Source organism: Canis lupus, chromosome 12 (genome assembly GCF_003254725.2).
Source record: "Canis lupus dingo isolate Sandy chromosome 12, ASM325472v2, whole genome shotgun sequence".
In the NCBI taxonomy this organism is placed as follows: domain Eukaryota; kingdom Metazoa; phylum Chordata; class Mammalia; order Carnivora; family Canidae; genus Canis; species Canis lupus.
The window spans coordinates 908,177-934,839 of record NC_064254.1 but is presented as its reverse complement, the minus strand read 5'-3'; the positions used below and the strand labels follow the sequence as shown (position 1 = coordinate 934,839).

General features: G+C 52.8%; 3 protein-coding genes across 4 annotated transcripts; all 3 read left to right on the top strand.

The window, feature by feature from the left end:
* The first annotated feature begins 955 nt into the window (after positions 1-955).
* On the top strand, positions 956-3,457 carry PSORS1C2 (psoriasis susceptibility 1 candidate 2). The gene is made up of 2 exons (XM_025418145.3): positions 956-1,859; positions 2,684-3,457. The coding sequence occupies exons 1-2, from the start codon at positions 1,805-1,807 to the stop codon at positions 3,037-3,039; spliced, it is 411 nt and encodes a 136-aa protein (XP_025273930.1). The 5' UTR covers positions 956-1,804; the 3' UTR covers positions 3,040-3,457.
* A 14,039-nt stretch (positions 3,458-17,496) lies between these two features.
* CDSN (corneodesmosin) lies at positions 17,497-21,530 on the top strand. Its single transcript, XM_025418131.3, has 2 exons — positions 17,497-17,648; positions 19,672-21,530. The coding sequence occupies exons 1-2, from the start codon at positions 17,564-17,566 to the stop codon at positions 21,081-21,083; spliced, it is 1,497 nt and encodes a 498-aa protein (XP_025273916.1). The 5' UTR covers positions 17,497-17,563; the 3' UTR covers positions 21,084-21,530.
* Positions 21,531-21,684: 154 nt separating this feature from the next.
* On the top strand, positions 21,685-26,229 carry C12H6orf15 (chromosome 12 C6orf15 homolog). Of its 2 annotated transcripts, none has more exons than XM_025418032.3 (2): positions 21,685-24,988; positions 25,189-26,229. In XM_025418032.3, the coding sequence occupies exons 1-2, from the start codon at positions 24,784-24,786 to the stop codon at positions 25,974-25,976; spliced, it is 993 nt and encodes a 330-aa protein (XP_025273817.3). In that variant the 5' UTR covers positions 21,685-24,783; the 3' UTR covers positions 25,977-26,229. The 2 variants fall into 2 exon arrangements, with proteins under 2 accessions (XP_025273817.3, XP_035553709.2); XM_035697816.2 differs by having other exon boundaries at positions 21,685-25,063.
* The last annotated feature ends 434 nt before the right edge of the window (positions 26,230-26,663 follow it).

The window sequence follows — 26,663 nt, the reverse complement described above, 5'->3', positions numbered from 1 at the left end:
AGAGAGGCAGAGACACAGGCAGGGGGAGAAGCAGGCTCCGTGCAAGGAACCAGATGTGGGACTTGACCCCAGAATCATGCCCTGGGCCAAAGGCAGGCTCTAAACCACTGAGCCACCCAGGGATCCCTAGGCTGACATTCTTTTTTTTTTTTTTTAAAGATTTTATTTATTTATTCATGAGAGAGACACACACACAGAGGCAGAGACACAGGCAGAGGGAGAAGCAGGCTCCATGCATGGAGCCTGATGTGGGACTTGATCCCGGGACTCCAGGATCACACACTGGGCCAAAGGCAAGCACTAAACCGCTGAGCCACCCAGGGATCCCCTAGGCTGACATTCTTTTTTTTTTTTTTTTTTTTTTTTTTTTAAAATTTATTTATTCATGATAGTCACACGGAGAGAGAGAGAGAGGCAGAGACACAGGCAGAGGGAGAAGCAGGCTCCAAGCACCGGGAGCCCGATGTGGGATTCGATCCCGGGTCTCCAGGATCGCGCCCTGGGCCAAAGGCAGGCGCCAAACCGCTGCGCCACCCAGGGATCCCTAGGCTGACATTCTTAAGAGCTAGGTAGGCTGGCTGTGGAAGTTGGGGTTTGGGTTGGGGAGGGAAGAAGAGGGGGTGGGGAGACCAGTTAGCAGGGTAACTGAGGAGGCCCGGAGAGATGGGCTCCTGAGCTGGGCTTGGGGCAGGGTTGGGGGAAGGAGCAAAATGAAGGCTTCAAAGTGAGCCACAGAGGGACAGTGGTGTCCCTCACCAGGAGGGAGCAGACCAGGTGGGGAACAGCCTGGGGAGGGTGGGAGATGTGTTAGGGAGGCATTACTTCCTAGAGGCTTACTGGACCTCCAGACCAGGGGCAGCCTTCCTGAGGGCTCCAAGAGACGGAGACAAAACTAGACTGAGGTCTACAAGATGGGGTGGGGGGTTTTGGGGGCAGAGGGGGAAGGGCAGGGAGGACCAGGCAGTGGCCAGAGGGGCAGTGAGCAGGATTCCAGAGGGAGGAGGAAGGGGCGGAGATCCACAGGAAGCAGAGGCAGTTTCCTCCTGAGCCTCTGGGCTGGGACGGATGGAGCTAGCTCCGGGGTGGAGGAAGAAATCAGGGTGTCCTCATACTTCCTGGCCTGCCATCTCCCACATGGCTCCTGGGTGTAATTCTTCTGATGTCATAGCTTGGGAGGCCCCTTGAGTGCCTGATGAAGGCATGTGCTACTGCACGTCCCAGTCCTGAGGGGTGGGGGGATTGGGAGTTCCAAGGACAAAACAGTCCCAAGGGGGAAGCTCGGGGTGCTGGCTGGGGCCGTCCTAGCTGCGTTCCGTATGTTTAGAAGGAGCATCTCTTCCTGCTCCTGCCGCGGCGTCCTGCCTGCTGGCCCCTGTAATTACACTGCTTCCCCACGCATGGTTGGCTTCCATTCCTTGGCTTCCAGTAGTGCCAAGGAATGAAAGGTGGAAGTCCCCGTGACTAGAGATGACAGGTAGGTATTGATGGCTGCAGAGTGTGTGGAGGAGGACATGAACACAAGGGTGGGGTGACCGAGGTCTAGGTCATCAATAGAGCTGGGGTGGCTGAATCCCAAAATGAAGGGGGGGTGGCACTAAAGTGAGGGACGCCACCGTCAGAGGTTACACATTAGCCCTGGCTTTCCAAACGGGTTCAACCAGTTAGGTTCTGATGGGATTCCTGTGTCACTGGGCTGGCCCCTCCCCAGAGATTGGACACCTCCTCTCAATCCCTATAAAGCCTCTTGGGGTTCCTAGGCACCTACACTCAGCCCACCCCCAATTTTGGGGGCCAGGAGACAGCCATGATGCTCAACTGGAAGCTACTGGGGATCCTGGTCCTTTACCTGTGTGCTGGAGGTAATCTGGGAACAGAGCAAGGAGTGCAATTTGGGGTGATGGAGGATGGTCAGGTGGGGCAAGGGTGAATTAGATGCCTAGGGATGGAGGAGACTTCAGAAGATTCTGGGTTTTCACATGAAGGAGGGAGTTAAGAAGTTGAAGGTGATGCAGGAAAATGCATTTTAGCTCAGAATGTTTTTGCTGGTTGAAGTGTAGGTCCATGTGGCAATTTAGATCAGAATCCAGGTGTGTGGGTGAGTATGCATCACGACTGAGGCCTGTGGAGGGTGGATGTGTTTGCAAAGGGTGGGGTCTGGTTGCCACATGGGCCCAAGGTGTAGATGGCTTTGGAGGTGTAGACCAGCACAGAGGCCATGCCAGTGAGGGTCCCAACCCTGGCTGAATGGAGCTTATGTCAACTTATGTTGGTTTTTTTTTTTTTTTTTTTTAATTTATTCATGAGAGACAGAGAGAGAGGCAGAGACACAGGCAGAGGGAGAAGCAGGCTCCATGCAGGGAGCCCAACTTGAGACTTGATCCCAGGACTCCAGGATCACACCCTGGGCTGAAGGCGGCACTAAACTGCTGAGCCACCCAGGCTGCCCGCTCTGTTGGTTTAAAGTAGGTCAAGTTAATGATTCCGGACAAGGTTTTTATGTCATTTTAAGATCACTTCGGTCTGTTGTTAATGTGTGGAGAGCTCTTTGAGACTGACTTTTGAGGTAGGTTTGTGATGTCTGCTCAGGCTGTGGTCTATCCCAGAGAGCCTATTCCCCCTGACCAGCTGGGGCAGGGAGATCTGGCCCTCACCACCTTCTACCTTTCCCCTTCCTCTTCCACAGGCATCTCAGGCAGCAGAGAGCACCCCCGTCCCCCACTCACAGAGACTGGAGAGGAGGAGGGCTCCCCAACATTGCCGCAGGGCCCCCCAGTCCCTGGTGATCCCTGGCCAGGGGCACCCCCTCTCTTTGAGGACCCTCCACCTCCAGGCCCCAGTCGTCCCTGGAGAGACCTGCCTGAATCCGGAGCCTGGCCTCCTGAACCCCCGAGAACCGACCCCCCTCAGCCTCCCCGGCCTGATGACCCCTGGCCAGCAGGACCCCAGCCTCCAGAAAACCCCTGGCCACCTGCCCCTGAAGTGGACCATGGACCTCAAGAGGACCCAGATCTTGACCCACCCCGGGAAGAGTACAGATAAAGGGACTCCCCCAGAGGCTTCTTAGATACCCAGGCTGAGTATCCCAAGTATACCTTTCTGATTCCTCTCCAGTTCTCCCATCAGCCTCAATCCCCTTCCTCTTCAATTTTTTTCTGAACTCTGAAAGCGTCATTCTCTTATCTTATCTTATCAAGAGCTCCTCTCTTGAGATCCAGCCCCCTTTCCCCCTCCTTTTTTCTTTGACAGCTGAAGCATACACCCCTACCTCATGCCCAGTCCACCCACCTACCTGCTTCCAACCTGGTCCCTCCTCCCCACCCCTGGGGCTCCTGGGGCCAGGTTGGTGGCCCTGTGTTCTCTGCTGCCCCCTAGTGGCCGACAGCTGGGAACTATCGGAAGACGGAGACCATTCTTCCATGAAATGGAAAAATAAAAACCATGTTTTCTTCATTTTGAATCTTGGCTGCTGCTTTGCTGATGATTAGGTCTTTGAATAATGAGATGCCCTCCCCAGAGCACAAAGCTACGGAGATCTGGAAGTACTCTTAAGTTCCCGTCTTGCCCATATGCGTAAGGACGTGGAGCTCAGCAGGAGGAAGTTGGAAATGTAACCATCAGAGTTACAAGGACATTCAGACCCACATTTCTCCCATTCTGGAACCCCTATTTTGGAGAATGAGAAACCATATTAAGTCTCTTTTATTTTTTTTTAAGATTTTATTTATTTATTCATAGAGACACAACAACACAGAGAGAGAGAGAGAGAGAGAGGCAGAGACACAGGCAGAGGGAGAAGCAGGCTCCATGCAGGGAGCCCGACCTGGGACTCGATCCTGGGTCTCCAGGATCACGCCCTGGGCTGCAGGCGGCGCTAAACCTCTGTGCCACCGGGGCCGCCCTTAAGTCTCTTTTAAATAGCTTTTGATTTGCACTGAACATGAAAGCTTTTTCGCGGGGATCCCTGGGTGGCTCAGCGGTTTAGCGCCTGCCTTTGGCCCAGGGTGTGGTTCTGGAGTCGCACATCGGGCTCCCTGCATGGAGCCTGCTTCTGTCTCTGCCTCTCTCTCTCTCTCTCTCTCTCTCTCTCTCTGTGTGTGTCTCTCTCGTGAATAAATAAGATCTTTTAGAAAAAAAAAGAAAACTTTTTCCCAAGGGCATGTGGGCAAGACTAAGTTCTAAGGGGATCAATTTCCAGAAGTATATGTATCCCCTTCCTAAAATGAATCTGCCGAGGACCGTACTGTTTTCTACCTGCCTCCATTAACAAACCACTCTACTCCCTCTTGACAGAGAGAGGCTGGGCTCTCTTTTTCACCCTAAACAGGACCCGAGTGCCCTTCCTGGAGTTGCCAAACAAGAGTCAGGGGGAAACAGAAGTCAGCCCTTTCCCCCATCTCATTAAGAGATGCATCTTTTTTTTTTTTTTTTTTTTTTTTTTTTTTTTTTAAGACTTTATTTCATGAGAGACACAGGCAGAGGGAGAAGCAGACTCCTTGCCGGGAGCCTGATGCTACTCCAATACAGGACGCCAGGATCACGCCCTGGGCCAAAGGCAGGCCCTCCAAGGGAGGCATCTTAAATAAAAACTTGCTTTTCAGGACACCTGCGTGGCTCAGGGTGTGATCCGAAATTCCTGGATCGAGTCCCGCATCCAGTACCGTGCATGGAGCCTGTGTCTCTGCTTCTCTTTCTGTGTCTCTCATGAATAAATAAAAATCTTTTTTTTAAATAAATAAAAATCTTTAAAAAAAACAAACTTGCTTTTCTGTTTAATCACTGTCAATATTTGTAGTTTTGACAACTTGTGTCCTGTAGTAATTGTAGTTATAAACCCGCTGCCGAATAACTGTTTTCAACACTTCGGGTCTTCTAGTCACAGGAAATACATTTCAATCTATATACATGTTTTTGTTACGGAGATATACAAAAGGACTTCCCCAAAATACAATAAAATACAAAAAGAAAGTGACACAATGGAAATATATTTCATTAGGATAGAACTGTAGGGAGAGTGGAATGGAAAAAACTAAAAAGAAATATAAGCTAAATTTGTGGACTGGTTATAGGGCTTGCTTATTGAAAGGGTGTTGTGGGTACAAAAATATTATGCTATGTTCCATCTGCTATATTTGAGTGATGTGGCTTTTAACAGGTAAGTATGTACAATTTCCTGGAAAGTATACCCTTTGCAATATTTTAACTTATAGTTAAAAATGTTAGCCGTTGACTTAAAAATACATAATTCAGGGCAGCCTGGGTGGGTGGCTCAGTGGTTTAGTGCTGTTTTCAGCCCAGAGTGTGATCCTGGAGTCACAGGATCGAGTCCCACGTCAGGCTCCCTCCATGGAGCCTGCTTCTCCCTCTGCCTGTCTCTGCCTCTTTGTGTCTCTCATGGATAAATAAATAAAATCTTTAAAAAAATAAATACAAATTTAAAACCATTCTTTAAAGGAGTATTTGAGCAGGAAAGTTCAAAAGGCAAGAGCTAAAAGATTACCCTGACCTAATGTGGAGCAAGTGGCTTACCAGGGTGGGGCTGAGAAGGGTTAAAAGCAATTGAATGTGCATGACCTTAACATTCACCACTTAGGACCCATTTGTTTATGTGGCGACTCCCATCAAAACCTGTAGGTGACCAGTTTGAAAACAATACAAAACGAAACCAAACCTAGTTTTAGAATTTAGAAATAATCCTGGAAAGTAACAGGGTTGTAGGGGTGGGCCTAGTAGAATTCAATAGGCCTCAAAGGGGCCTGGTTCACGAAATTTATTCATTCAGCCATGATCTTTTTTTTTTTTTTTTAAGATCTTATTCATTTATTCATGAGGGGCACAGAGAGGCAGAGAAGAGACACAGGCTGCGGGAGAAGCAGGCTCCCTGTGAGATTCCAGGATCAGGCCCTGAGCCGAAGGCCGACGCTCTTCCGCTGAGCCAGCCCTCAGTCCCTCGGGCATGATCTTATAGACCCTCAGTGTGTCCGTCAGTGCCACGTGACACAGGGGAATATAGTAAAAAATACACGGTTCCCACTCTCAGGAAGTCTAAAATTCAGCTGAGGAAGAAAGGTTTTGCCTGAAAAGTTAAACAATGTCCCACATAGGAAGGATGTGTGTGACTAAATCACTCTGAGAAGGAACCCAAACAGCCTGGGCAAGCAACGCCGCGGGCTCAGAGGGGGTCCAGGGAGGCCTCCTAGCGGCGGGGGGATCGGCCCGGCCCGGCCCGGAGGGGCTGCGGGGGAGGGGCTTGGGAGGCTTGGGGCTGCGGGGGGCTTGGGGGCTGCGGGGGAGGGGCTTGGGAGGCTTGGGGCTGCGGGGGGCTTGGGGGGCTGCGGGGGAGAGGCTTGGGGGGCTTGGGGCTGCGGGGGGCTGCGGGGGAGGGGCTTGGGAGGCTTGGGGCTGCGGGGGGCTTGGGGGCTGCGGGGGAGGGGCTGCGGGACTCCGGCGCAGGCGCAGAGGGCGGGCCCTGCCCCTGCGAGCTCCGGCGGCGGGCACCTGGCGGGCACCTGGCGGGCACCTGGCGCCGTGTGCCCCGCGCCGCCCGCCGTGTGCGCAGGCCTCCCTCTCCGCAGCCGGTGGTGGTTCTTTTTTTTTTTTTTTTTTTAAGATTTTATTTATTTATTCATGAGAGAGAGAGAGAGGCAGAGGCACAGGCAGAGGGAGAAGCAGGCTCCGTGCAGGGAGCCCGACGTGGGACTCGATCCCGTGTCCGCAGGATCACACCCGGGCTGCCCGGTGGTGGTTCTCCGCGTCGCCGCTGCTCTGTCCCCCGCCGCCTGCGGTCCGCGGTGCAGCGGGGCCTGCGCCAGAGCTCGGGCGGGAAATGACCTATTCGGGCTGCTCGCCGCGGGCGGGGCGCTTCTTCGGGGACCTGGTTAGCGCCTAGAGCCTTCTGCCCGCAAAGTGCTGTCACCCCGGCAGCCCGCCACCGCCTCTGCCCGCTGGGAGCACCTGAGCGGCGTCCCCTGGCGTTCGCGCTCCCCCGCAGCTCCCCGCAGCCCCTCAAGGGCGACTCACAGATGCGGGGCGTGCACACTCCGGTCCTCCGAGCCCCGGTTGTCCCCTCCCCCTTGCCTTTTTAAACTGAGTCCCCTTTGTTTTGAATCTTTGTCTCAGGATCTGGGCAACCCAGCGTAAGACGCAGAGTACAGTTTACTACAAGCCACCGCAGTTACCTGTGACCCCCATGTACTGTATGGACACCCTTGTGAAATGTCTACACAGTAAGCTCTCACCTAATTTGCACAATAACCCCATCCTTATCACCGTTTTTTAAAAAAATATTTTTATTTATTTATTCATGAGGGACACAGAGAGAGAGAGAGAGGCAGAGACACAGGCAGACGGAGAAGCAGGCTCCATGCAGGGAGCCTATGTGGGACTCTGTCCGGGCCCGGGATCACCCTGAGCCACCCAGGTGTCCCCTTATCACCGTTTTGGATCCAGACAGGTACAGTGAGGAGCATACAAGGAGAAACAAATGGCAAAATTGGGATTTGAACTCAGATCTATCCTACAGCAATGTCTCTGATTTTAATCACTATAGCTTCCCATCCCTTTATTCATCTGTGTAACCCTGACACCGAATACAGTGGTTATATGAGGGTTCTTCAGAGAAACAGAACCAATGGAATATACCTGGAGGTTTATTACAGGAATTGGCTCTTGAGACTGTGCAGGCTGAGAATCCCCACAGTCTGCCATCTACAAGCTGGAGACCCAGGAAAGCAGTGGAATAATCCCAAAGGCCTGACAACCAGGGGAACAGTTGGTGCAGGTACCAGTCCCAGTCAAAAGGCCAGCAAACCAGGGGTGTTGATGATGTCCGAGGACAGGAGAACATGGATGTCCCAGCTCAAACAGAGCAAGTTCATCCTTCTTCTTATCTGTTCAATTAATTCAGCCCTCACAGGTTGGATGATGCCTACCTGCACCCCACCAGTGACAGCAGGCTTCTTCCCTCAGTTCACCATTCAAATGCTACTCTCTTCCAAGAAACCGCCTCGCTGATGCACCTCACAGATGCACTCCAAAATAATGTTTTACCAGCTACCTGGGCATCCCTTTGCCCAGTCAAGTTGACAGATAAAACTAACCATTGCATACATGTTTTATGAGTGGCTGAATTCATTAATAAATAGCAAGTTTGGGCAACAGAAATAGACTGTAATGATTAGAGTGAAGGGCTTTATAACCTGGAAAGGAAGGGGATATTGTTGGACAAGTGAGTTGGGGGGAAATCAGGGAAGCCAAGCTTGGGAGCTCATATCAAAAGTCTTTGTCCTCTGATAGAGTCGTGCCCAGTGATAAGGAGGCTCACACACATGCCTGGGTGTGCTCGGGCAGGGAGGTATGGGAAGGAAGGGAAGAAGTCTGGACCCCTCAAATGGACCCCTAGCAACCCCCCAAGCCAGTGAGATGAAGTTCGTTGTGAAAAGAAAGAGAAAAGCATTCTTAAAGGAGAGAGAAAGTGAGGCAAAGGAACGGAGTCCTTAGTGTGGCCCAGGCAAGGACCTAGGGTTCCGTCTTATTTAATTTCCACATTATTGTGGTTTCCATGTTTCTCCTCTTGTAAAGTATGAGGTTCTGGAGGGCAGAGATGGTGCCTTGTCTGTGTTTATAGGTCTTACTTCTTATCCTCGTACTTGGCTCTGAAGGTGTTCAAGAAAGCAAGTTATTAGCCCCACTTCACAGATGAGGAAACTACTCTGAGAGAGGTAACTCATCTGTTTAAGATGTCACCCAAGGACAGCCCGGGTGGCTCAGCAGTTTAGCGCCAACTTCGGCCCAGGGCGTGATCCTGGAGACCCAGAATCAAGTCCCACATCGGGCTTCCTGCATGGAACCTGCTTCTCTCTCTGCCTCTCATGAATAAATAAATAAAATCTTAAAAAAAAAAAAAAAAAAAAGACATCACCCAAGTGCCAAAGTGAAGACAATCCAGGACTTGGCTCCAAATCAGTTCTTTCCGGTTTGACACAACAGGTGGGTGAGTGGGAGAGAGAAGGGGGAGGCATGAGGTAATTGGAGATTTTAATACCTATTGATAGGCAGCAGGCATTGACACCCAAACACAGGGTGCTTATTAGCTGGGAAGGAGATTGAGTGGTACTGAAGGGTATGGAGTATTAACACAGGGGAACCCATTGTGCCAGCCTATCATTGAGGTTAGACAATACTGCTTCTTTCCTGTCTACTTTGACTGACCTCACCTAGGAGTGAATGCGGTGGGGACAGTGTTGCATCTTATGTCAACATGGAGTCAGAGAATTAAATAATAGAACAGGATCACAGTTTTAGAGAACAATAGCTCAGTACCTCGGACATGGCAGGTAGTCAGTAAATGCTTGGCCAATGAAAGAGAAGAACCTAGAACTTGTATCATGGTATAACCTAATTATAGAAGCCTAGTTAACTTGAGAAGGCATCGGGCACAGTGCTCAGCCTTTGGGCAGGCCAATCATGTCTTTGGATTAGACAGAAGAGATGGTTGTCTGCACTTCTTTGAAGATCTCTAGGCAGGGAAACTCCAAGGCACTCATTTGTTCATCCACTTGCCCATACAACAATAATTTATTGAGCATCTACTGTGTGGGGTGCTAGACTGCGGTGACAATCCCAGGAAGCAGCTTCAGTCCTCCCTGCCCTCAAGGAGCTGTGTGTCTGGGGAGGAAACAAACATGTAAATCATGGCGATAAAATGTGATAAAAGTTAAATTACAGAGGGGCACACCCCTCTGTAGGAGCTGAGGAGGGGAAGACCTAACTCCTCTGCCAATTTTATGTTTCAAATTCATTTGAAAACTTGCTTCAGTATAAAGTTAAGCTCTCTTGCTATACATTTTCTTCCTCTAATCTTCAATTGCGTGCCCACTGGGTGCCTGGCACTAGCTCAAAGAACTTGTTGGATTAAACCAACTCCACCTTCCCAGCTTCCCCCTACCCCCACCATAGCCTCAAAAATCCTTAGCCTTCCTTTTGACAGCTTAATCTCAACTGTGGTTGGAGGAAGACCGAATCCCATAGTGGTGAAAGCATCCGATTGTAACCCAAGTTTTTGTCCCTTCTCCGCTACATATTTTCTGTGTGACCTTGGGATGTGACTTTTCGGGATTTCTGTAATAATCTCCAAATTTCCACCCCAGGCGGAGAGGCTTTCCTTGTGTTGGGTATTCTATGCTTTTCCACCAGAGGGCGGCCTAGAGGCCCCCCAAGATGTTTCCATCCAGAGTTCTCTTTGCCCTTTGCCTCTGACATCATACACTCCCCAGGCCTCACTCAGGCCCCACTAGTACCCTCTTGGTCGCCAGGGTGACCTCTCTGAGGTGAGTCAGGCACATGAGGTGAGATGAGGCAGGCTCTGGAGCCCTCAGGAAAATTCAGGCACAGGCTGCTTGGCCTGTGGCCTAACATATTCATTATTTCTTCGTTCTCTGATTATGTCCCTCCCATGAGCCAGGCGGTGCTCTAGGGCTGTGGATGCAGTGGTGAGTCAAAGAGAGGAGGGCCCTCCCCTCACGGGGCTCATCTTGTGGTGGGGGAAGGGAACATCCCACAGATGGACACAGGACAGAAGTAATGGGATGTCAGGCTGGGATAAGCGCTCTGAAGAAAATTCAGGAAAAGGAAGGAAATGGAGCATGATGGGTCATATTTAGCGGTGGGGTGCGATTTTAAATAGAAAAGATAGAGGGGGGCCTCTTGAGGAAATGGCAGGTGACAAGAAGTGAATGAAGTGAAGGAGGAAGTCAGGCTATGGGAATACCCAAGAAGAAGAGGAGAAAGCAGCTTAGGGCATCCTGAGTGCATGGGAAGCCCAGGCCACTAGGGTGAGCATCACCTTACCTCCCTGGACTTGTGTCTGCAGCTCCCTCTGCAGCTCCAAAGGACAAGTGATAATTTCTGTCTCCTGGGGTCACTGAGAGGATCCGAATCAACCCCGCACATGTGGATGACTGTGAGGATCTGTTACACACTGTTGAGGACTCAGTGCTACTCTCTGGTTCTAGTCCTGGGGTCCAGGAGAACAGAGCTGGACTAGGGATGCCAGCCTCTCCAACATGATTCGGGCTTTTCTGGCCACCTGTGTGGAAGGGTGATGCATCAGGTGCCAGGGATGGACACTTCGGGGGACAGGAGAAGCTCCCTGTGAGAGTGATGCTCCCAGCCAGGCAGAAGTCCAGAAGACGGGCCCACACGATCCGCCCCCAGCAGCCCGAGAACCACACCTGGCCTGGGAGTCCCTCTTGGGGCAACGCCTTCCGCCTTCCTGCTGCTCCCAAAAGCTCATTCAGACTGTACCCTGGCCTTCCCTTTCACCCTCCCTGGCTCCATCCTCTGGACTGCCAGGGAGCTGGGAGGCACTAGTCCTGGGTGACCAATAACAATAAAGAAGCATTAATAGCTACAGTGGAAAGAACGACTGTTTTAAAGGTAAACATAATGAGCAATGAGTGCTGGTTTCCCTGGCGCTCATTCCACAGAACAGAGAAGAGGACAAATATTGTTGTTGCTCGGACAGCTAATCACAGCCTCTGTAGTCACCTCCTCACAAGGCAAGAGAGGTGGTGGCCAAATCAGATGTGACTTAAACCCAGCGGGTCTCAGGCTGGGAGCATGACCCGCACTCAGCTGACTCCCTGCTGCTGCTTACAGGAGGCGGGGTGGAGACAGGAGGGGGAGCAGGGAGGCTGGGGGCAGAGTTCTTCCTCACGGAGACTCACTGCCCAAAGATGCCCCTGCCTCGGGCTCCAGTCCTCACTCCAGCTGCAGTGCCCTGGGTCCCTGGGAGGGTGCCGGCAGGCTTCGGAGAGGGTGAAGGTGGGGCATGGGAAGAGGAGAAGTGGAGGCTGACCAGGCCAAACTCCAGGAGGTCAGTCCCAGAGGAGGCACGGGTGGGCTGGAGCTGATGGAGGAGGACCAGGTGGAGCTGAGCATAGAGCACACAGCTGAACGTTTTGATGAGGTGCAGACTGCTCCCCAGTGATTCTTAGCTAAGGGTGGCGTGTTATCCTGGGTGGGATTCCCAATAACTCACCTAAGGGATTGTTAGGGAACACGGCCCCGTCCTGCTCCACCCTCGGCTCCAGAGTAAGGCTGGGTGCAGGGGAGTTCCCAGGACTCCCTCGGGGTGCCATGTGAGCTCTGCTCTTTAAATGGAGGTGTGCTGCATCCCCCAGAGGAGAGAGAACGTCCAGGGGGGCGACGAGTGGCTCGGGGAGACAGTCACCCGTGAGGAATGAGGGTGGGACGGATGGGCCCCCAACACAGTGGAGCTGAGAAGCTTCACATGGGAGCCCAGTTCATGTGCCTGGACAGACAGGGTGCTCCTGGGGGCAAGGCCTCAGCCGTTGCCACATCCCACCGGGCGCCGAGCGGCTGGGAGGGCGCTGAAGGCCGAGAGGGGGGATCCAGGGGAAGTGGGGCAGCGGGGGAAGAACCACCGAGCGCCTGCTGGGGGCGCGGGCCTGGCATTCGGAGATCCGAGATCCGGGGCTGATGGCCGTGCCGGGCTGCACACATAAGCTGCCCTGGGATCTGTCTGCTCAGAGGGGGCCGGCCATGTGGAACATGGGTCCTGGGCTGCATCATCTACCACAGGGAAGAAAGCACAGAGGCAGGTGGAGGAGAGAGACCACACTGGAGTGACACTTAGCCAGTCACGTGGGCACAGCGGGGCTGAGGTGGGCATGGTTCGGGCAGGAACTCCCACGTGCAGATTCGTCCTCTGCTTCCTGGACCCGTGTCCTCAGCCACAAGAGGACCAGGTGGAGAGTGTGGGTGACTCAGGGGCAATGGCCCAGGGAGACCTTCTGGGAGCGGGCCAGGGGTGTGAGCCTGCCCTGGGTGACAGCTGGACAGAGGAGCCCACCCCAGCAGAGAAAGTGCGAGGGAGGAAGAGAGGGCAGGAGACGGAAGTGCCTTTGGCTGGAGCAGAGCAGAGAGGCTCAGGCCCTGGGGTGCAGAGCAGCCTCTTGCCCTCTGCCCCCACAAAACAAGCCCCTCTCTTGGGCTTCTTCTCCCCTGTGTTTTCATTCCCCGTTCCTTCTCTCAAGCGGAAGTCCTAGGTCTACCAAACACCCCTGCATGGGACACTTGTTCCAAAACTTCTGTCCTGACTTTGAGGGCCGTGGATAAAACACAAAGGAGACAAGATTGAGTGGGAGGGACAGGATGTGCTGTTGACTTTCTTGCTTGGGACCTCTCAGCTTTGAGACTTTGATGACACACAAGGAATTTTGCACACACCCTTACTGGGTCTAAGGAACCTCTGAAATCTGTCTGTGGACCACTGCCATTGATTCATGGCCTGGTGTCAGCTGAAAGATGGGACCTACACGGCCTCTAGAGTCCAACAGGCTTGAGTGTGTGTCCTTTCCAAACTCTCGTGCTAGTTACCCGCTGGTCTGAGCAACCAATTTAAACTCAAGTTTCCTTGTCTGTGAATTGGGGCAGAAAAACTCTTACCCTGCCGAGCTGTTGTGAGGTCTAAGCACCAGAGCAGTTGGAGTAGCCGGGACAGTATCTGGCCCACCGTTGGCCCTCAGGAGATGGTGGTTCTCTACCCCAAACCTCCCCTCTGACTATACTGTTCCCCCTGTTCAGAACCCTCCAATCCCTGCATCCTCCTACACTGACCATATTCCTCCCTTACCTGCTGTTACGCATCCCCTGTGATGCTGGCCCAAGTAGCCCCTCTGTGCCTCCACTCTGCTGCTCCCATTTATACTTTCCAAGCCAGCCACTTGTTCCAAACACCCCTTCAGCACAGCCAGGGCCTGGAGTCTGAGCTGCTGACTCCCTGCCTTCAGCACTCCCCAAGGCCCAGGGAATGTCCTGACACCACCTCGGAACCAAGTGCTTCTCTTTTCTCCATGCTAGCCTTCTCTCTGGGCTGTGTGTTTATCCCCAGCTGGACCTCAGCTCCTCACGGTCAAGGACAATTCATCGCCCTCCTTGTTGCAAAGTCTAAAGCACCGTGTAGGCTGAGCGTACTGAACCAGTGCCCAATGCTGGACGCAGCAGCAGCAGCCCCGAGCAGCCCCAGGCAGCCTCAATTGAGTGGACACAACCTGCCTTCTTCATAAACGTGTCACCAACTCCCAATCCCTTGCCCTTGGAAGGCATGTGCCTTAGGTCTGATTTTCTAGGGGCACCTGGGTGGCTCAGCCGGTTAAGCTTCTGCCTGTGGCTCAGGTCATGATCTCAGGGTCCTAGGATGGAGCTCCACGTTGGGCTCCCTGCTCAGTGGGGAGCCTGCTTCTCCCTCTCCCTTTGCACCTCCCCCCTGCTTGTGCTCTCTCTCTCTCTCTCTAATAAATAAATAAAGTCTTTTTTTTTTTTTTTTAATAAATAAGTCTTAAAAAATGTTTGATATTCTCTGGTGTGTGTGGGGTTGCCTCGGGCCACCATGTTCTCTCCCTCAGTCCAGGTGTTGGACGGGGCACTTGCTGGGGAGCACAGCAGACCTCCTTCACCTCTGTAGGCATTGGTGAATGTCCCACGGGACAGCCCTGGCCTGGCAGGTGCCGAGCCAATGGCCCTTCCTGCCCTCCTCAGCCCCATTAGCTTCAGATTTTTACTGCCTGAGCTGAAAGAAGTGTTCATGATGAGTCCAAGGGACATAGTAAAACAGCAGAGAGGAGAGTTGCTGGGAGGGCCCACACATGGGGAGACGCGCTGGTGGGATCAGGGAGAAAGGTGACAGAGAGGACAGGAGGATAGGAGCACAGCAGGTGGGAGAAGGACGGAGGCTGAACACCAGGCTGCGCGAGCGGCTGCAGCTGTCGAGAGAGGCCGAGACACTCTGCCTCCCCCAGCCCTGGCTGTCCTGGCCAAGGTCTGACGGCATCTGGGAGGAATGAAGAGAGAGAAAACAGGACAGACGTTGCCACCTCTGTTTGCGCTGGGAAAGACTATCCCACAGGCCTTGCCGACGTTCCTCCCCTTCTGCCCACCCACAAGGCTCCCTGTGCCTCTTCTTTCAGGCACTCCCCTCTCTGCTCCCAGCCCACCCCGCCCCCCTCTTCCCTGAGACAGCCAGCGGCTGGGAGTCCAGGGAGGGAACAGAGGTGGCCGGGATGGGCTCTGGAGGAACTGACACCATGTTCAGTAGCACCCCTGGGTGACGCTGCTCGCTGCTCCATAGGGGTGGGGCGGGCGGGGCGGGGGTGGGGGGAGACTCTGGGTCCCCTCCAGGTCAGCTGGGCTGGAGCCTCTGAAGGGAAAGCCTGGGGCTGGGGAGTGGGCCATCCTGCTCGCTGTCCCCAGGGGAGGACACAGGTGGGGCGCTGTGGGGCTTCATCTGCTAAACTCCTGTGCCCGGAGGGCTGCATCTTCAGCCTCACCGAATCTTTCTGATCATTTCCCATTTGTTTTCTTTCTTTCTTTTTTTTTTTTTTAATTTATTTATGTTAGTCACAGAGAGAGAGAGAGAGAGAGGCAGAGACATAGGCAGAGGGAGAAGCAGGCTCCATGCACCGGGAGCCCGATGTGGGATTCGATCCCGGGTCTCCAGGATCACGCCCTGGGCCAAAGGCAGGCGCCAAACCGCTGCGCCACCCAGGGATCCCTCATTTCCCATTTGATCCTCGCAAACCCCCTGTCAGGTAGGCTTGACTCAAAGTATCTCCATTTTACAGAGGAGGACACTGACGTTCAGAAAGGTTGGGAGACTTGCCGGAGGCAGAAGTTAACTGAGACTCCTACCCAGGTCATCCTGGTCCTAAGCCAGTGGTTTTGTTTTTCTCCCACTGCCTCAACCCTCTTCGGGGAGTCTGTCCTGTTACCTCCTGTCTCCCTAGCTCCTGGCCCCTCTTCCTTCCCAATCCCATTTTGAATGCTGGTAAAATCAAGGGCTAGACTAGCTGCACATGGTAGCCACTAGCTGCACATGTCTGTTCACATTTAAATTAAAATTAAGGGGACGCCTGAGTGGCTCAGGGTTAAGTGCCTGCCTTCTGTCAGGGGCATGATTCCACGGTTCCCATCGAGTCCCACATCAGGCTCCCTGCAGGGAGCCTGCTTCCCTCTATGCTTGTGTCTCTGCCTCTCTCTGTGTCTTTCATGAATAAATAAATAAAATATTTAAAAAATAAATTAATATTAAGTACAATAAAAAAATTCAGTTCCTTAGGCTGGCCATATTAGCCCCATTTCAAATGCTTAGTAGTATTTGGCAGCACAGATACAGAACAGAACATTCCTATCATCAAAGAAAGTCCTAGGGGCAGCACTGGGCTGGAGGGAAAGGCAGGACAGGAGAGAGAGAGAGAGAGAGAGAGAGAGAGAGAGAGAGAAGGCAATCAGGGCTGGGGCATAGGCAGTCTTTGTGGGGAGGTATGGAGGTGAGAGTCTGGGTGAGGGGTGCAGGGAGGAGGAGGAGAGGCAGCTTGACCTGGTCCCAGGCCTCTCCCTCCGATACTGATACTCTGGGCAATACCAGTGAGCAATTAATTGGCTGGGGTGGGGCCAGGACCAAAGCAGGAGGAGGGGAACATGATGGAGGAGGACCGGCCTCCCTCCCAGCTGAACTCAGGACTCTGGTCGGCCAGTCCTGCCTTTCATCCTAGGGGACCCTGAAGTCTGCCTTCTGCCTGACCCTCCTTCACCACCCTCAGACCAGGGCTGGCTGCTTCCTGTCCCCTCATCCAGGCCAGGGAGCCAGCTAATGGTCTGCAGGGCCACCACCTTCCCAATTAGCCTCATTAGCTTCTGGCTCACGCCACGGAGTCAGGGTCACCAGCTGTGCGGGAGAGGCCATGAGTGGCCTGTGAGTAACCTCAGACCCAGCTATGACAGGGGCTCCCAGCCCAGGCCTCTCCCCAGGCTGTGGCCCTGGCACCCAGCACCCCTCACCCTATCCCAGGAGCGCCCCCGGAAGGGAGAGGTCAGGGAGCTGGTATTCGGAGTGCAGATTCCTAGTGGGTAGGAGGGAGAGGACTCATTCATTGCTGGACACATACTAGGCATGTGGCAGGCATGCGACCCGGACAGTGACCACAGGGGGTTCTGGGGGTGCAGGGCAGATTCTCTGAGCTGCAGGAGGAAAGTGGAGGCTGAGGGACAGATCCCAAGGAAAGGGGCAGATCCAGGGGCCATGGACGGGAAGCCAGGTGGGGTTAGCCATGGGGTAGTGGTGGGGGGCCAGAGCGGGTACCTGGGAAAGTTGAATGTCCACGTCTGTGCATGGGAGGAGGATGGGGAGTGGGACAGGAGCCAGGTGACTGGGTCTGTGGGGAGAGTGGCCGCTTGAGTGGGCAGAGTGCCTGGTTCCAGGTGAAGCAATGACGAGCCATGGGCAGGCCCGTCAGCGGGCTGGAAGGCAGGATTGTTGGAGGCCCCGTGGCCGCGGATACCCCGCACCGAGCCACCTCTGCCGCTGAGTAGGCAGATGCCCCAGCTGATTACTTGAGCTCCTCCCAGCCACACCAAGGTGCCCCGGGCACCTGCCCCTTCACCTCCCCACCCCTCCCCTTGGTGACTCCTGCCCGGAGAATGTCCAGCCCTGGCATAAAGGCCCTGGGTGTCCACGAGCTGCTGTTAGAAGGCTGCACAGTCCAAGATGGGCTCCTCGCAGGCACCCCAGGAGGGGCATGTGGGAGGGCGAGGAATGATGGCACTGCTGCTGGCTGGTCTCCTCCTGCCAGGTAGGAGGCTGGGACCCGTGGGAGTCAGAGAACGGGGAGCTGTGGCGGAGGCAGGATGCAGACACCAGGTCACAGGAGGCTGGAGGGTTCCAGTGCTCTGGGTGCTGGGAGCTGGGAGGAATCACCATCCAGGGAGAAACCCCAAGACGACCCAGCAAGGGCATAGAGCATGGGCTCTGGCATCTGATGCCTGAGTCTGAGGGCTGCTCCTCCCTGCCTTGTCACTCCAGGCAAGGTATTCAACTTCCTGAAACTCTACAACCAGACTACCTCTAGTCTTCCTGAGTCTCAAATTAAATAATGTATGTGACAAGTGCTTTGGGAATCCTAGAGAGTTCTATAACTATTGGTTACTGTTGTTATTGCTCTTGTCAATTATCAGAGCACTAGAAGATGAAGACCGGATTTTAATAGTAGTAACTGCTACCACTTACTGAGTACTTTTCATGTGTCAGACACTATCCTAGCACTTCACGTTAGCACTTTTGATCATCAGCACTGTATGAGATTCGTTATTCCCACTGTACCAGTGAGGACACTGAGGCTAGGGCAGGTTAAGAAACTGGCTCAAGGGATGCCTGGGTGGTTCAGTGGTTGAGCGTCTGCCTTCAGCTCAGGGCGTGATCCTGGGGTCCAGGGATCACGTCCCACATCCGGCTCCCTGCACGGAGCCTGCTTCTCCCTCTGCCTGTGTCTCTGCCTCTCTCTGTGTGTCTCTTGTGACTAAATAAATAAAATCTTAAAAAAGAAAAGAAAAGAAAAGAAACTGGCTCAAGATCACAACTTAGAAAGTGGCAAAGCCGGAATCCAATCTGGGGTTGTGCCGTGGACCAGCAGGTGAGCGGTGAGCCTGCCCGGTCGGGGGCCGTGGCCGGAGCGGAGGAGGAGAGGAGGCATTCTCCGTGAGCAGCGCTGCCGAGTGAGGGGGGCTGTGGACAGAGCTGGCTTTGGTATGGAGGGGGACACAGGACTTCTCTTTGGGGAGAGGATGGGGACATCACAGGCACTGCTTGTGGGGGGACAGATTCGGCCTCTCCGAATGTATAAACTAAAGTTCGGAGAGGTTTAGAACTTGCTCAGGACCTGCAGGAGTTGAGATGGGGAGCAGAGGAAGGATAGGGTGAGGTGAGCCTGGGAGGAGAGGCACAGGGTTGGTAACAGAAAGAAGTGGTCTCACCCCTGCCAGGACCTAAGGGTGGGAGCCCCGGGGGCAGGTGGCATGTGTGATGGCTGGGTGCGGAGAGAGGGAAGCGGATGCTGGTTGTGAGCCTTGGAGGTTTCCTCCTAGGGTGCCTGGGCTGGGCCAGGACCCAGGGCTGGCTTGGGTGCGGTGTCCTGTCGCGCTGAACTGGCAGGTTCTGAAGCACCGGCGGTGCCCCCACATCCCGGCCCCCGCCCAGCTTTCCTGGCACTGGCAGCACTGAGATGGGATCAGAGCTCCCACCCTTTGCCCAAGCCCAGACTCTCTCAAGGCGGCTGGTGATGGAATCTCAGTCCTCCAGCACCCGAACCCTAACCTCAGTCCCCCAGCCCCTGGATGCCTCTTTCCTCACATCTCCATTGCTACCTTTCCTTTCCTTCCCCGCTTATTTCTTTCCGTATTCCTTTCCTTTCCCCACTTATTGTTTTGTCTTGTCTCCCCCTTCCTGGGTCCCTCAGTCTTACCTGGGACTCTTCCCCTCGGGATTTAGGCGCCCTCTTGAGGAGCAGCAGTCTCCCCCATGCCCTGCCTCTATTCTGGACCCTTGGACCTATGAGCCCCTGCCACTTGGTCCCCTCTTCTCTTCCTTTGACAGCCCCTCCTTTGGAGTCTCATTTTCCCTGTCCCTGCCTCCACCGAAACAGCCCTTCCTCTGCTGACTCATTTTCCTTAACAGACAGCAGCACTTCTCGCCACCCCACGCTCTTCCCAGGTCCCTCCCAGGAGAGATCCCAAGCAGAAGACAGAGTGACAGAGCGGGCTTGGAAGCTGAGGGAGGAGGCCAAGCCATTCTGCCTTTACTAACCACTACTTCCTCCCCAGGGGCCTTGGCTAAGAGCATCGCGACCCTCTCAGACCCCTGCAAGGACACGCGTATCACCTCCCCCAGTGACCCCTGCCTAACTGGGAAGAGTGGTTCCAGTAGCTTCAGTGGCCACAGTGGCTCCAGCGGTTCCAGCAGTTCCAGTTCCAGTGGCTCCAGCGGTGGCCTTAGTGGTTCCGGTGGCTCCAGTGGTGGCTCCAGCGGATCCAGTGTCGCCCAGGGTGGTTCTTTGGGATCTTCATTATTTAAGCCAGGAACCGGGTATTCCCAGATCAGCTACTCCTCCGGATCCAGCTCCTCCCAGTCGGGAAGCAGCAGCGCCCAGCCAGGGGCTGGCTCAGCCCTACCAATCAGTGATGATTCTTCCCGTTTACTGATCAGCTCTTCCCAGTCTGGAGGAGGCTCCAGCTTATCCGCTTCCCCAAGCTCTTGGATATCCAGCAGCGGTGGCCAAAGGGTCAACTTACGCCCCTGTACTTCAGATGTCCCTGACTCTCCCTGCAGTGGGGGGCCTATTGTCTCCCATTCTGGCTCCTACATTTCCAGCTCCCACTCCGTGTCAGGAGGTCAAAGGCCTGTGGTGGTGGTGGTGGAGCAGCATGGCTCTGGTGGCCCTGGAGGGGTTCAAGGTGCCCCCTGCAGCACTGGTGGCCTTCCGGGCAAGCCCTGCCCCCCCATAACCTCTGTAGACAAATCCTATGGCAGCTATGAGGTGGTGGGTGGCTCCTCTGACAGTTACCTGGTGCCAGGCATGACCTACAGTAGGGGCAAAATCTACCCTGTGGGCTACTTCACCAAAGATAACCCTGTCAAAGGCTCTCCAGGCGCCCCTTCCTTTGCAGCTGGGCCCCCCATCTCTGAGGGCAAATACTTCTCCAGCAATCCCATCATCCCCAGCCATAGCTCTTCTAGTTCCAGCATCTACCAGTCAGGAGCTTCCTCAGCCATTGTGTTCCAGCCAGTGGGCTCTGGTGGGGTCCAGCCCTGTGGAGGTGGCTCTAAGGGGCCCTGCTCCCTCTCTGGTTCTGGAGTCCACAGTAGTTCTAGTGTTTCCAGTAGTTCATCTTTCCATCCCTGTGGTGGTGTTTCACAGGGGCCCTGTTCCCCACCAGGCACTGGCACCTTTGGCGGCAGCTCCAGCTCCCAATCCAGTGGCAAAATCATCCTTCAGCCCTGCGGCAGCAAGTCCAGTTCTTCTGGTCACCCTTGCATTTCTGTCTCCTCAACATTGAGTGGGGGTCCGGATGGTTCTCCTCAACCTGATCCTTCAGCTGGTGCCAAGTCTTGCGGCTCTGGAAAGCTCCCCTGCCGCAGTATCCGGGACATTCTGGCCCAAGTGAAGCCTCTGGGGCCCCAGCTAGCCGACCCTGAAGTTTTCCTACCCCAGGGAGAGTCACTTACCAGTCCATAAGTTAGCTTTTGCATATATGCATGTGTGGGCACACACGCAAACACATCTCAGTTGGGAGTCCAGAGGCCGGCATGGGGTTAGCTCAGTTTCCCTCCTCCTTCCCAAGAGAGCTGCTCTATTTCCTTCATTGCTCTAATATGGCAGACGCCCCGTAACACCTCTTTTTTCTTTACTTCCCAAAATTGTAGACTCCAAATCCCTTTTCTCATTCTCTCCTACTGCTTAGATTCCCCTGGTACTACAGTGCCCTCCCTGCCAGATAACCATTCTCTAAAGTTTCCTCTGTCATGTCTTTGAGATGGTACAATCCAGTAGCTAACCCTTCCCATTCAGATTCTTGACTGGGAAACCCCTGAAATGTCCCATAGTAACTCTGGTTCCTGGACAAGTCGTCCTCCCCCTTTCTTTATTTGCCAAATAAAGCATAGTCCAAACTGTTGCCTGAAAGCAATGACCACTTTTCACTGACATCTCTTTGCCATCTATCTGGTTAACCAATGCCATGGGGTTCTCACACTCCTGATTCCACTCCCACCCTGCCCTATAGAGCTCACTACAGTCTCTGTGGGTTCCTAACATTCCTTCTTGCCTCTCAAGGTCTCTGTCTCAGAACCCCTTCCTGGCTGCCACTTCCTTCAATGGCTCAGATGCTTCCCTGTGTGAGGGAGACACCAGGGGAGCCTCAGACACTGGAGTAGACGCCCACTCTCTCTGGACCCTGGACAGATGGTTCAATAAACTGTGTGAACTAGATGGAGACTTTTGGAGTCCTGGGTCTCCCCTTAGGACTTGGAGTCCTGGGTCTCCCCTTAGGACCTGCACGGAGTCCTGGGTCTCCCCTTAGGACCTGCACGGTGCTCTCTTATATCTCTAGAGATCCCCATGTCCCTCATTTTCACTCGTAAGTTAGAACAGTATTTCTCTTATACTTTATAGCTACACCCACAAAGGGAAAACAATAAATATTTGTTTAACTGAAAGCAGAGGCTGGTCTCCAAGATCCTTCCTCCCATTTCTTTTCTCTCTCACTGCTCAGGAAATCCATTCTGTCTCTATTCCCCATTCACCTGAGGTCTTTCCCTCTCCCTATATAGGGCCCTAATTATTCCCTTTCCCGCCCCATGCAGGTTCCTACTTCTCTACCATTAGTTTGCCTCACTTACTAGAAGCCATCCTCTCTAGGAATCTGAGCATTGATTTCCTGGTTTTCCGGGACACTTGGAAAACCTTGGGAAGGCTGGAATACAACAACCAGATCAGATTCCTGGTGACTGGGTGGGAGCCCAGGTGGGCGTTGTTCTGGGAGCTACGGGTGGAGAGAATAAAAGACAGAGAGGATGGTAGCATGATAGGGAGTGTAGCCAAGCATGGTGACTCACTAGCCTACATAAAAATGCCACAGCCTATGGCAGAACAGAGCCAGGTGTCCTCTCCACCTCCACACTTTTGCTGCTACTTCTGCAGTTCTAGAGAGAGACTTATGGGAGGTAAGAGGTAGAGCACTATAGTGGAGAAGGAGAGTGGCCTCCATAGGAGAAGAGAGAGAAAGCAGAGGGTGGTAAGGGCCAGGCAAACTGTGTCCTGCAGATTGAGGCAGTGGTAGTGAGACGGTGAGGCCAAGGAAGTTCTCATCACCCAAGGACAGGAGAGTGAGCTATGCTTGTCCCTTTAGGAAGGGCCTCACCCCAAAGCAAGGCTACCTCTCAGAACCTCTGTTTGACTACAAAGGAATTTATCCCTACCCTAGGATCTAATCTATTCCCTCCTATTGGATGGTATTAACTGGTCCCAAATTTTGATCTATTGTTGATCAAAAATGACCTGGCAGCTGAGCCAACCTGCAGGGTTGATTGAAGACAGAGAAAGGCTGCAGAATAGTCCTGTTTTTGTTACCACTGGTGAGTCACACTTGGCCAGGCATCTGGCCCTGGATTTCAGCCAATTATAGGCTTTACAGGAAGGATACAGACTCTGATGTGGGAATTCCTTTAGTCAGCAGTCTTTAGTCTCTGGTATGGTCAAGGTCAAAAATTTTTGCAAATCTGGTGGATGTCACTGAAAAAGGACAATGCCCTCCCCTGCCCAGTTCTGGAAAAAAGCTTCCCACTCATCCAGTAGCTAGCAATCTGGAGCTGGGGATGAGGATGGAAAAGGAAAATCTAACAGCTTATTTTAGACTTCATGTAACCAGGAAGCCTAGTCTGGGTGCCTCCTGGAAGCAACAGGGAAAATGAAGGCATTTGTACACTTTTTATTGTAAAAATTTCAAACATATTTAAGAGTAGACAAAAGAATTAATGAATCTCTATGCTCCCACACACAGATTCAACAATTATCAATTCAGGGCCATTTGACAACAGAGTTTGTTATTTATTATTATTTTTAAAGATTTTATTAATTTATTCATGAGAGACACGCACAGAGAAAGAGAGGCAGAGACACAGGCAGAGAAGCCTGATGTGGGACTTGATCCCAGGACCCTGGGATCACACCCTGAGCTGAAGGTAGATGCTCAACCACTGAGCCACCCAGGAGTCCCTGACAATAGCATTTAAATATCTTCCTCTATTATTAGTTGGGAACGTCTACTCCCTCTCAGTATTTCTTATATTCTGTGGACCCATTTGACCGTCTGTGGTAGGCTGAATGGTGTCCTCCCTAGCACCACCAAAGATATCCACATCATCCCTGGAACCTGCTAATATGTTAGGTTACGCAGTGAAGGGAAATTAAGGTTGCAGATGGAATTAAGGTTATTAGCTGACCTTAAAGTAGAGAGATTATCCTGAATTATTTGGATGGGTCAATGTGTAATCGTAAGGATCTTTAAGTGTGGAAGAGGGAAGAAGAAGAAGAAAAGGTCAGAGTCATGCAATGTAAGAAGATCTTCTGTTTCTGGCTTTGAACATGGAGGAAGGGGACCATGAGCCAAGGAATGCAGGTGGTTTCTAAAAGCTAGGAAATGCCTGAGTGACAGGCATTAAGGAGGGCACATGATGAGATGAGCACTGGGTGTTATACTGTATGTTGGCAAATACAATTGAAATAAAATTTAAAAAGAAAAGGTAGAAAATGCAAGGAAATGGGTTCTCCTCTAGAGCCTCTAGAAAGAAACACAGTCCTGGTGACTCCTTGATTTTGACCCAGTGAGAACAATGTGCTGGGAGCCCACTTCTGATCTTCAAAATTGTAAGGTAACAAACTTGTATTGTTGTAAGCTACTAAGGTTGTGGTTGTTATAGCAGTGGTAGGAAATTAATACACCATCGTCTCTTAAGGATGGGAACCAGGCCTATTCCTTACATACAAGATCTTATCCAGGAGCAGCCTCTCCAATGTGGGGCACTTCTGTACTCCTGAGCTCCTACAGGTTGTGGTTAAGGTAAAGGAGCTATGGCGATGTATGAGAAAAGAGTGCTGGAAGAGAATGATCTGGATCCCAAAGAGAAAGTAAAGAGAATTGAATGTTTCTATTGCTGAAAAGGCAATGATGAGATCAGGACCCCAAGATTGAAGATACTCCTGTGCCTGGTGTAGGAAGCCAGAGTGGGCAGGGCAGGGCTGGCAATCAGTGACCAGCAGTGAACCAGGACACCTGGGTCAGGAAGGGGTGGGGAACTTTAGGAAAGAAACCGGGGTGGACACACCCAGCTTCCCTAGGACATTCAAGTGGCACCTGTTGCCACAGACTGAATTAGGAATGAGAGTGGAATGTACAGCCTTATTATCTGCACAACCACTGGCTCAGCTTGTTTCTGCTGTCCCTCACCCCACCAAGAGGATAAAGGGTTGGCTGTCTTGGGGCAGAGAGAGAGAGATGTTAGAGTTGAGCAAGATGCAGGGCTGCATGGCAGGGAGCGGAGTTCCTCTGGGCCTGCTTCTTCTGATCTGTCTTCATCTCCCAGGTATGGAGGTTGTACCCAACCCTTTGCACAGGTGGAAACTGGAAGGCTCCAGGGGAACTGGAATTGAGGGAAGAGGTAAAGGCAAGAGGGTCCCTTGGGTCCTTGGGGAAAATGAAGGAATTTGGAGCAAAGAGAATCCAAGGTGGGCATTGGAACCAAATATCCAGTCCTTCTGTGGCCTCCTCTTTCTTTTCCCTCAGGCTTCTTTGGCCGAAGCATTGGTGCAGTGGAGGAGAAAGTAATCCAACACTTGGGAGCCAACTTGCCTCTGCTTGAACAACCTTACTTGACCAGCCACTCCAACTCTGAACTTCCTCAGTCCAAACCAGACCCTGGGCCAAATGATTTAACAAGGGTTCCTTTGAAGCTCAACGTTTCTCCATCAGATGGCTTCCTACCTGCAGGAGGTTCTGGAGTTCAGAGGTGGCCCCCAACTGAGAGACTGCCCTCCATGGATTCCTGGCCCCCTGAGGATCCTTGGCAGATGATGGCTGCTGCCATTGAGGACCACATAGGTGAAGTGCTGCGTGAAAAACAGTCTTTCCTTTCTGGTGCCATTGCCCCCACTCTGGGCAGCAGTTTCTTGCCCGCAGGACCCTCTGCACATTCCGCAGGCCCCATACCTGAGGCTTCACTCTACCAGGAGTCTAAGTTTAGACAGCCACTCCATTCTAATGTGCTGGGAGCCCACAGAGAAGTCCTTGCCCGAAACCTACCTTCTCTTACTAACAGGATTCGACAGCCACCTATGCCTGGGCACCCCTGGGGAACCCTGAATCCAGGAGTGTCCTGGGGAAGTGGAGGTCCTGGAACTGGATGGGGCACCAGGCTCATGCCACACTCTGTGGGAATCTGGGGTATCAATAATCGATACCCAAGTACTAGCTGGGGGGATATTAACCGGTATCCAGGTACTAGCTGGGGGAATGTTAACCGGTATCCAGGAGGCAGCTGGGGAAATATTCATCTACGCCCAGGTATTAATTAATTTCCTCCCAGAGTTCTTCATCCTACTGGCTCTGTTTGGAACATCCCAGCTGGCTTCCTCAGTCCTCCAAACCCTGGGTCACAGTGGGGTTAGGAGAATGACAGAGGGGAACACCCTAAGTTGGAAATCAAAAGAATGGAGTGTGAGCTAAATGAAGATTCAATGAGTGTGTTTTCTAGCATCCTCTCTACTTTTTACTGCCTCCCCTGCTCCCCTCATGCTGATATCCAATAAAACACAAGCAATTATTAAATTTGCTCCTTCGCAGTGTCTTTGTTTCTGGGTGCAAAGTGAAGTGCATTTTGTCCATCCCCATTTTCTAGCCACCCTCCTGTCTCTCCAGGGTCTCTAGATGCTCTCTTGCTGTCGTCTATCCTTTGGAGAAGATCAAAGCCCAGGTGTTTGAGGGTGGAGCTCCATGCTCTCACCCTAGCCAGGTGGGAGAGCTGGCTCTAGAATTGTCCTGAAATCTGAAGAGGGGAGGAGGGGCAGCAGGACCAACTGAGATGGTACCTGTGGCTGAGGAGAAGGATGAGGTCCAAGAAGTTAGTACCAGGGCCAAGTGGGAAATGAATAGCCTTTGATTCGCAGAGAAACAGAGTCAGAGAAAGTCATTTGCCTCTGCTTATTTTTTCTTCCTCAGAAATGTAAGCCTCTTAGAAACAGAGGATGCATTGATCTCCTCCC

Bases quoted from the DNA above. Each gene is read 5' to 3' on its own strand.
- PSORS1C2 (XM_025418145.3), top strand. From the start codon at position 1,805: ATGATGCTCAACTGGAAGCTACTGGGGATCCTGGTCCTTTACCTGTGT. The intron at 1,860-2,683 runs GTAATCTGGGAA...CCTCTTCCACAG, and splicing joins CCTTTACCTGTGTGCTGGAG to GCATCTCAGGCAGCAGAGAG.
- CDSN (XM_025418131.3), top strand. From the start codon at position 17,564: ATGGGCTCCTCGCAGGCACCCCAGGAGGGGCATGTGGGAGGGCGAGGA. The intron at 17,649-19,671 runs GTAGGAGGCTGG...CTTCCTCCCCAG, and splicing joins GGCTGGTCTCCTCCTGCCAG to GGGCCTTGGCTAAGAGCATC.
- C12H6orf15 (XM_035697816.2), top strand. From the start codon at position 24,784: ATGAGAGTGGAATGTACAGCCTTATTATCTGCACAACCACTGGCTCAG. The intron at 25,064-25,188 runs GTAAAGGCAAGA...CTTTTCCCTCAG, and splicing joins AACTGGAATTGAGGGAAGAG to GCTTCTTTGGCCGAAGCATT.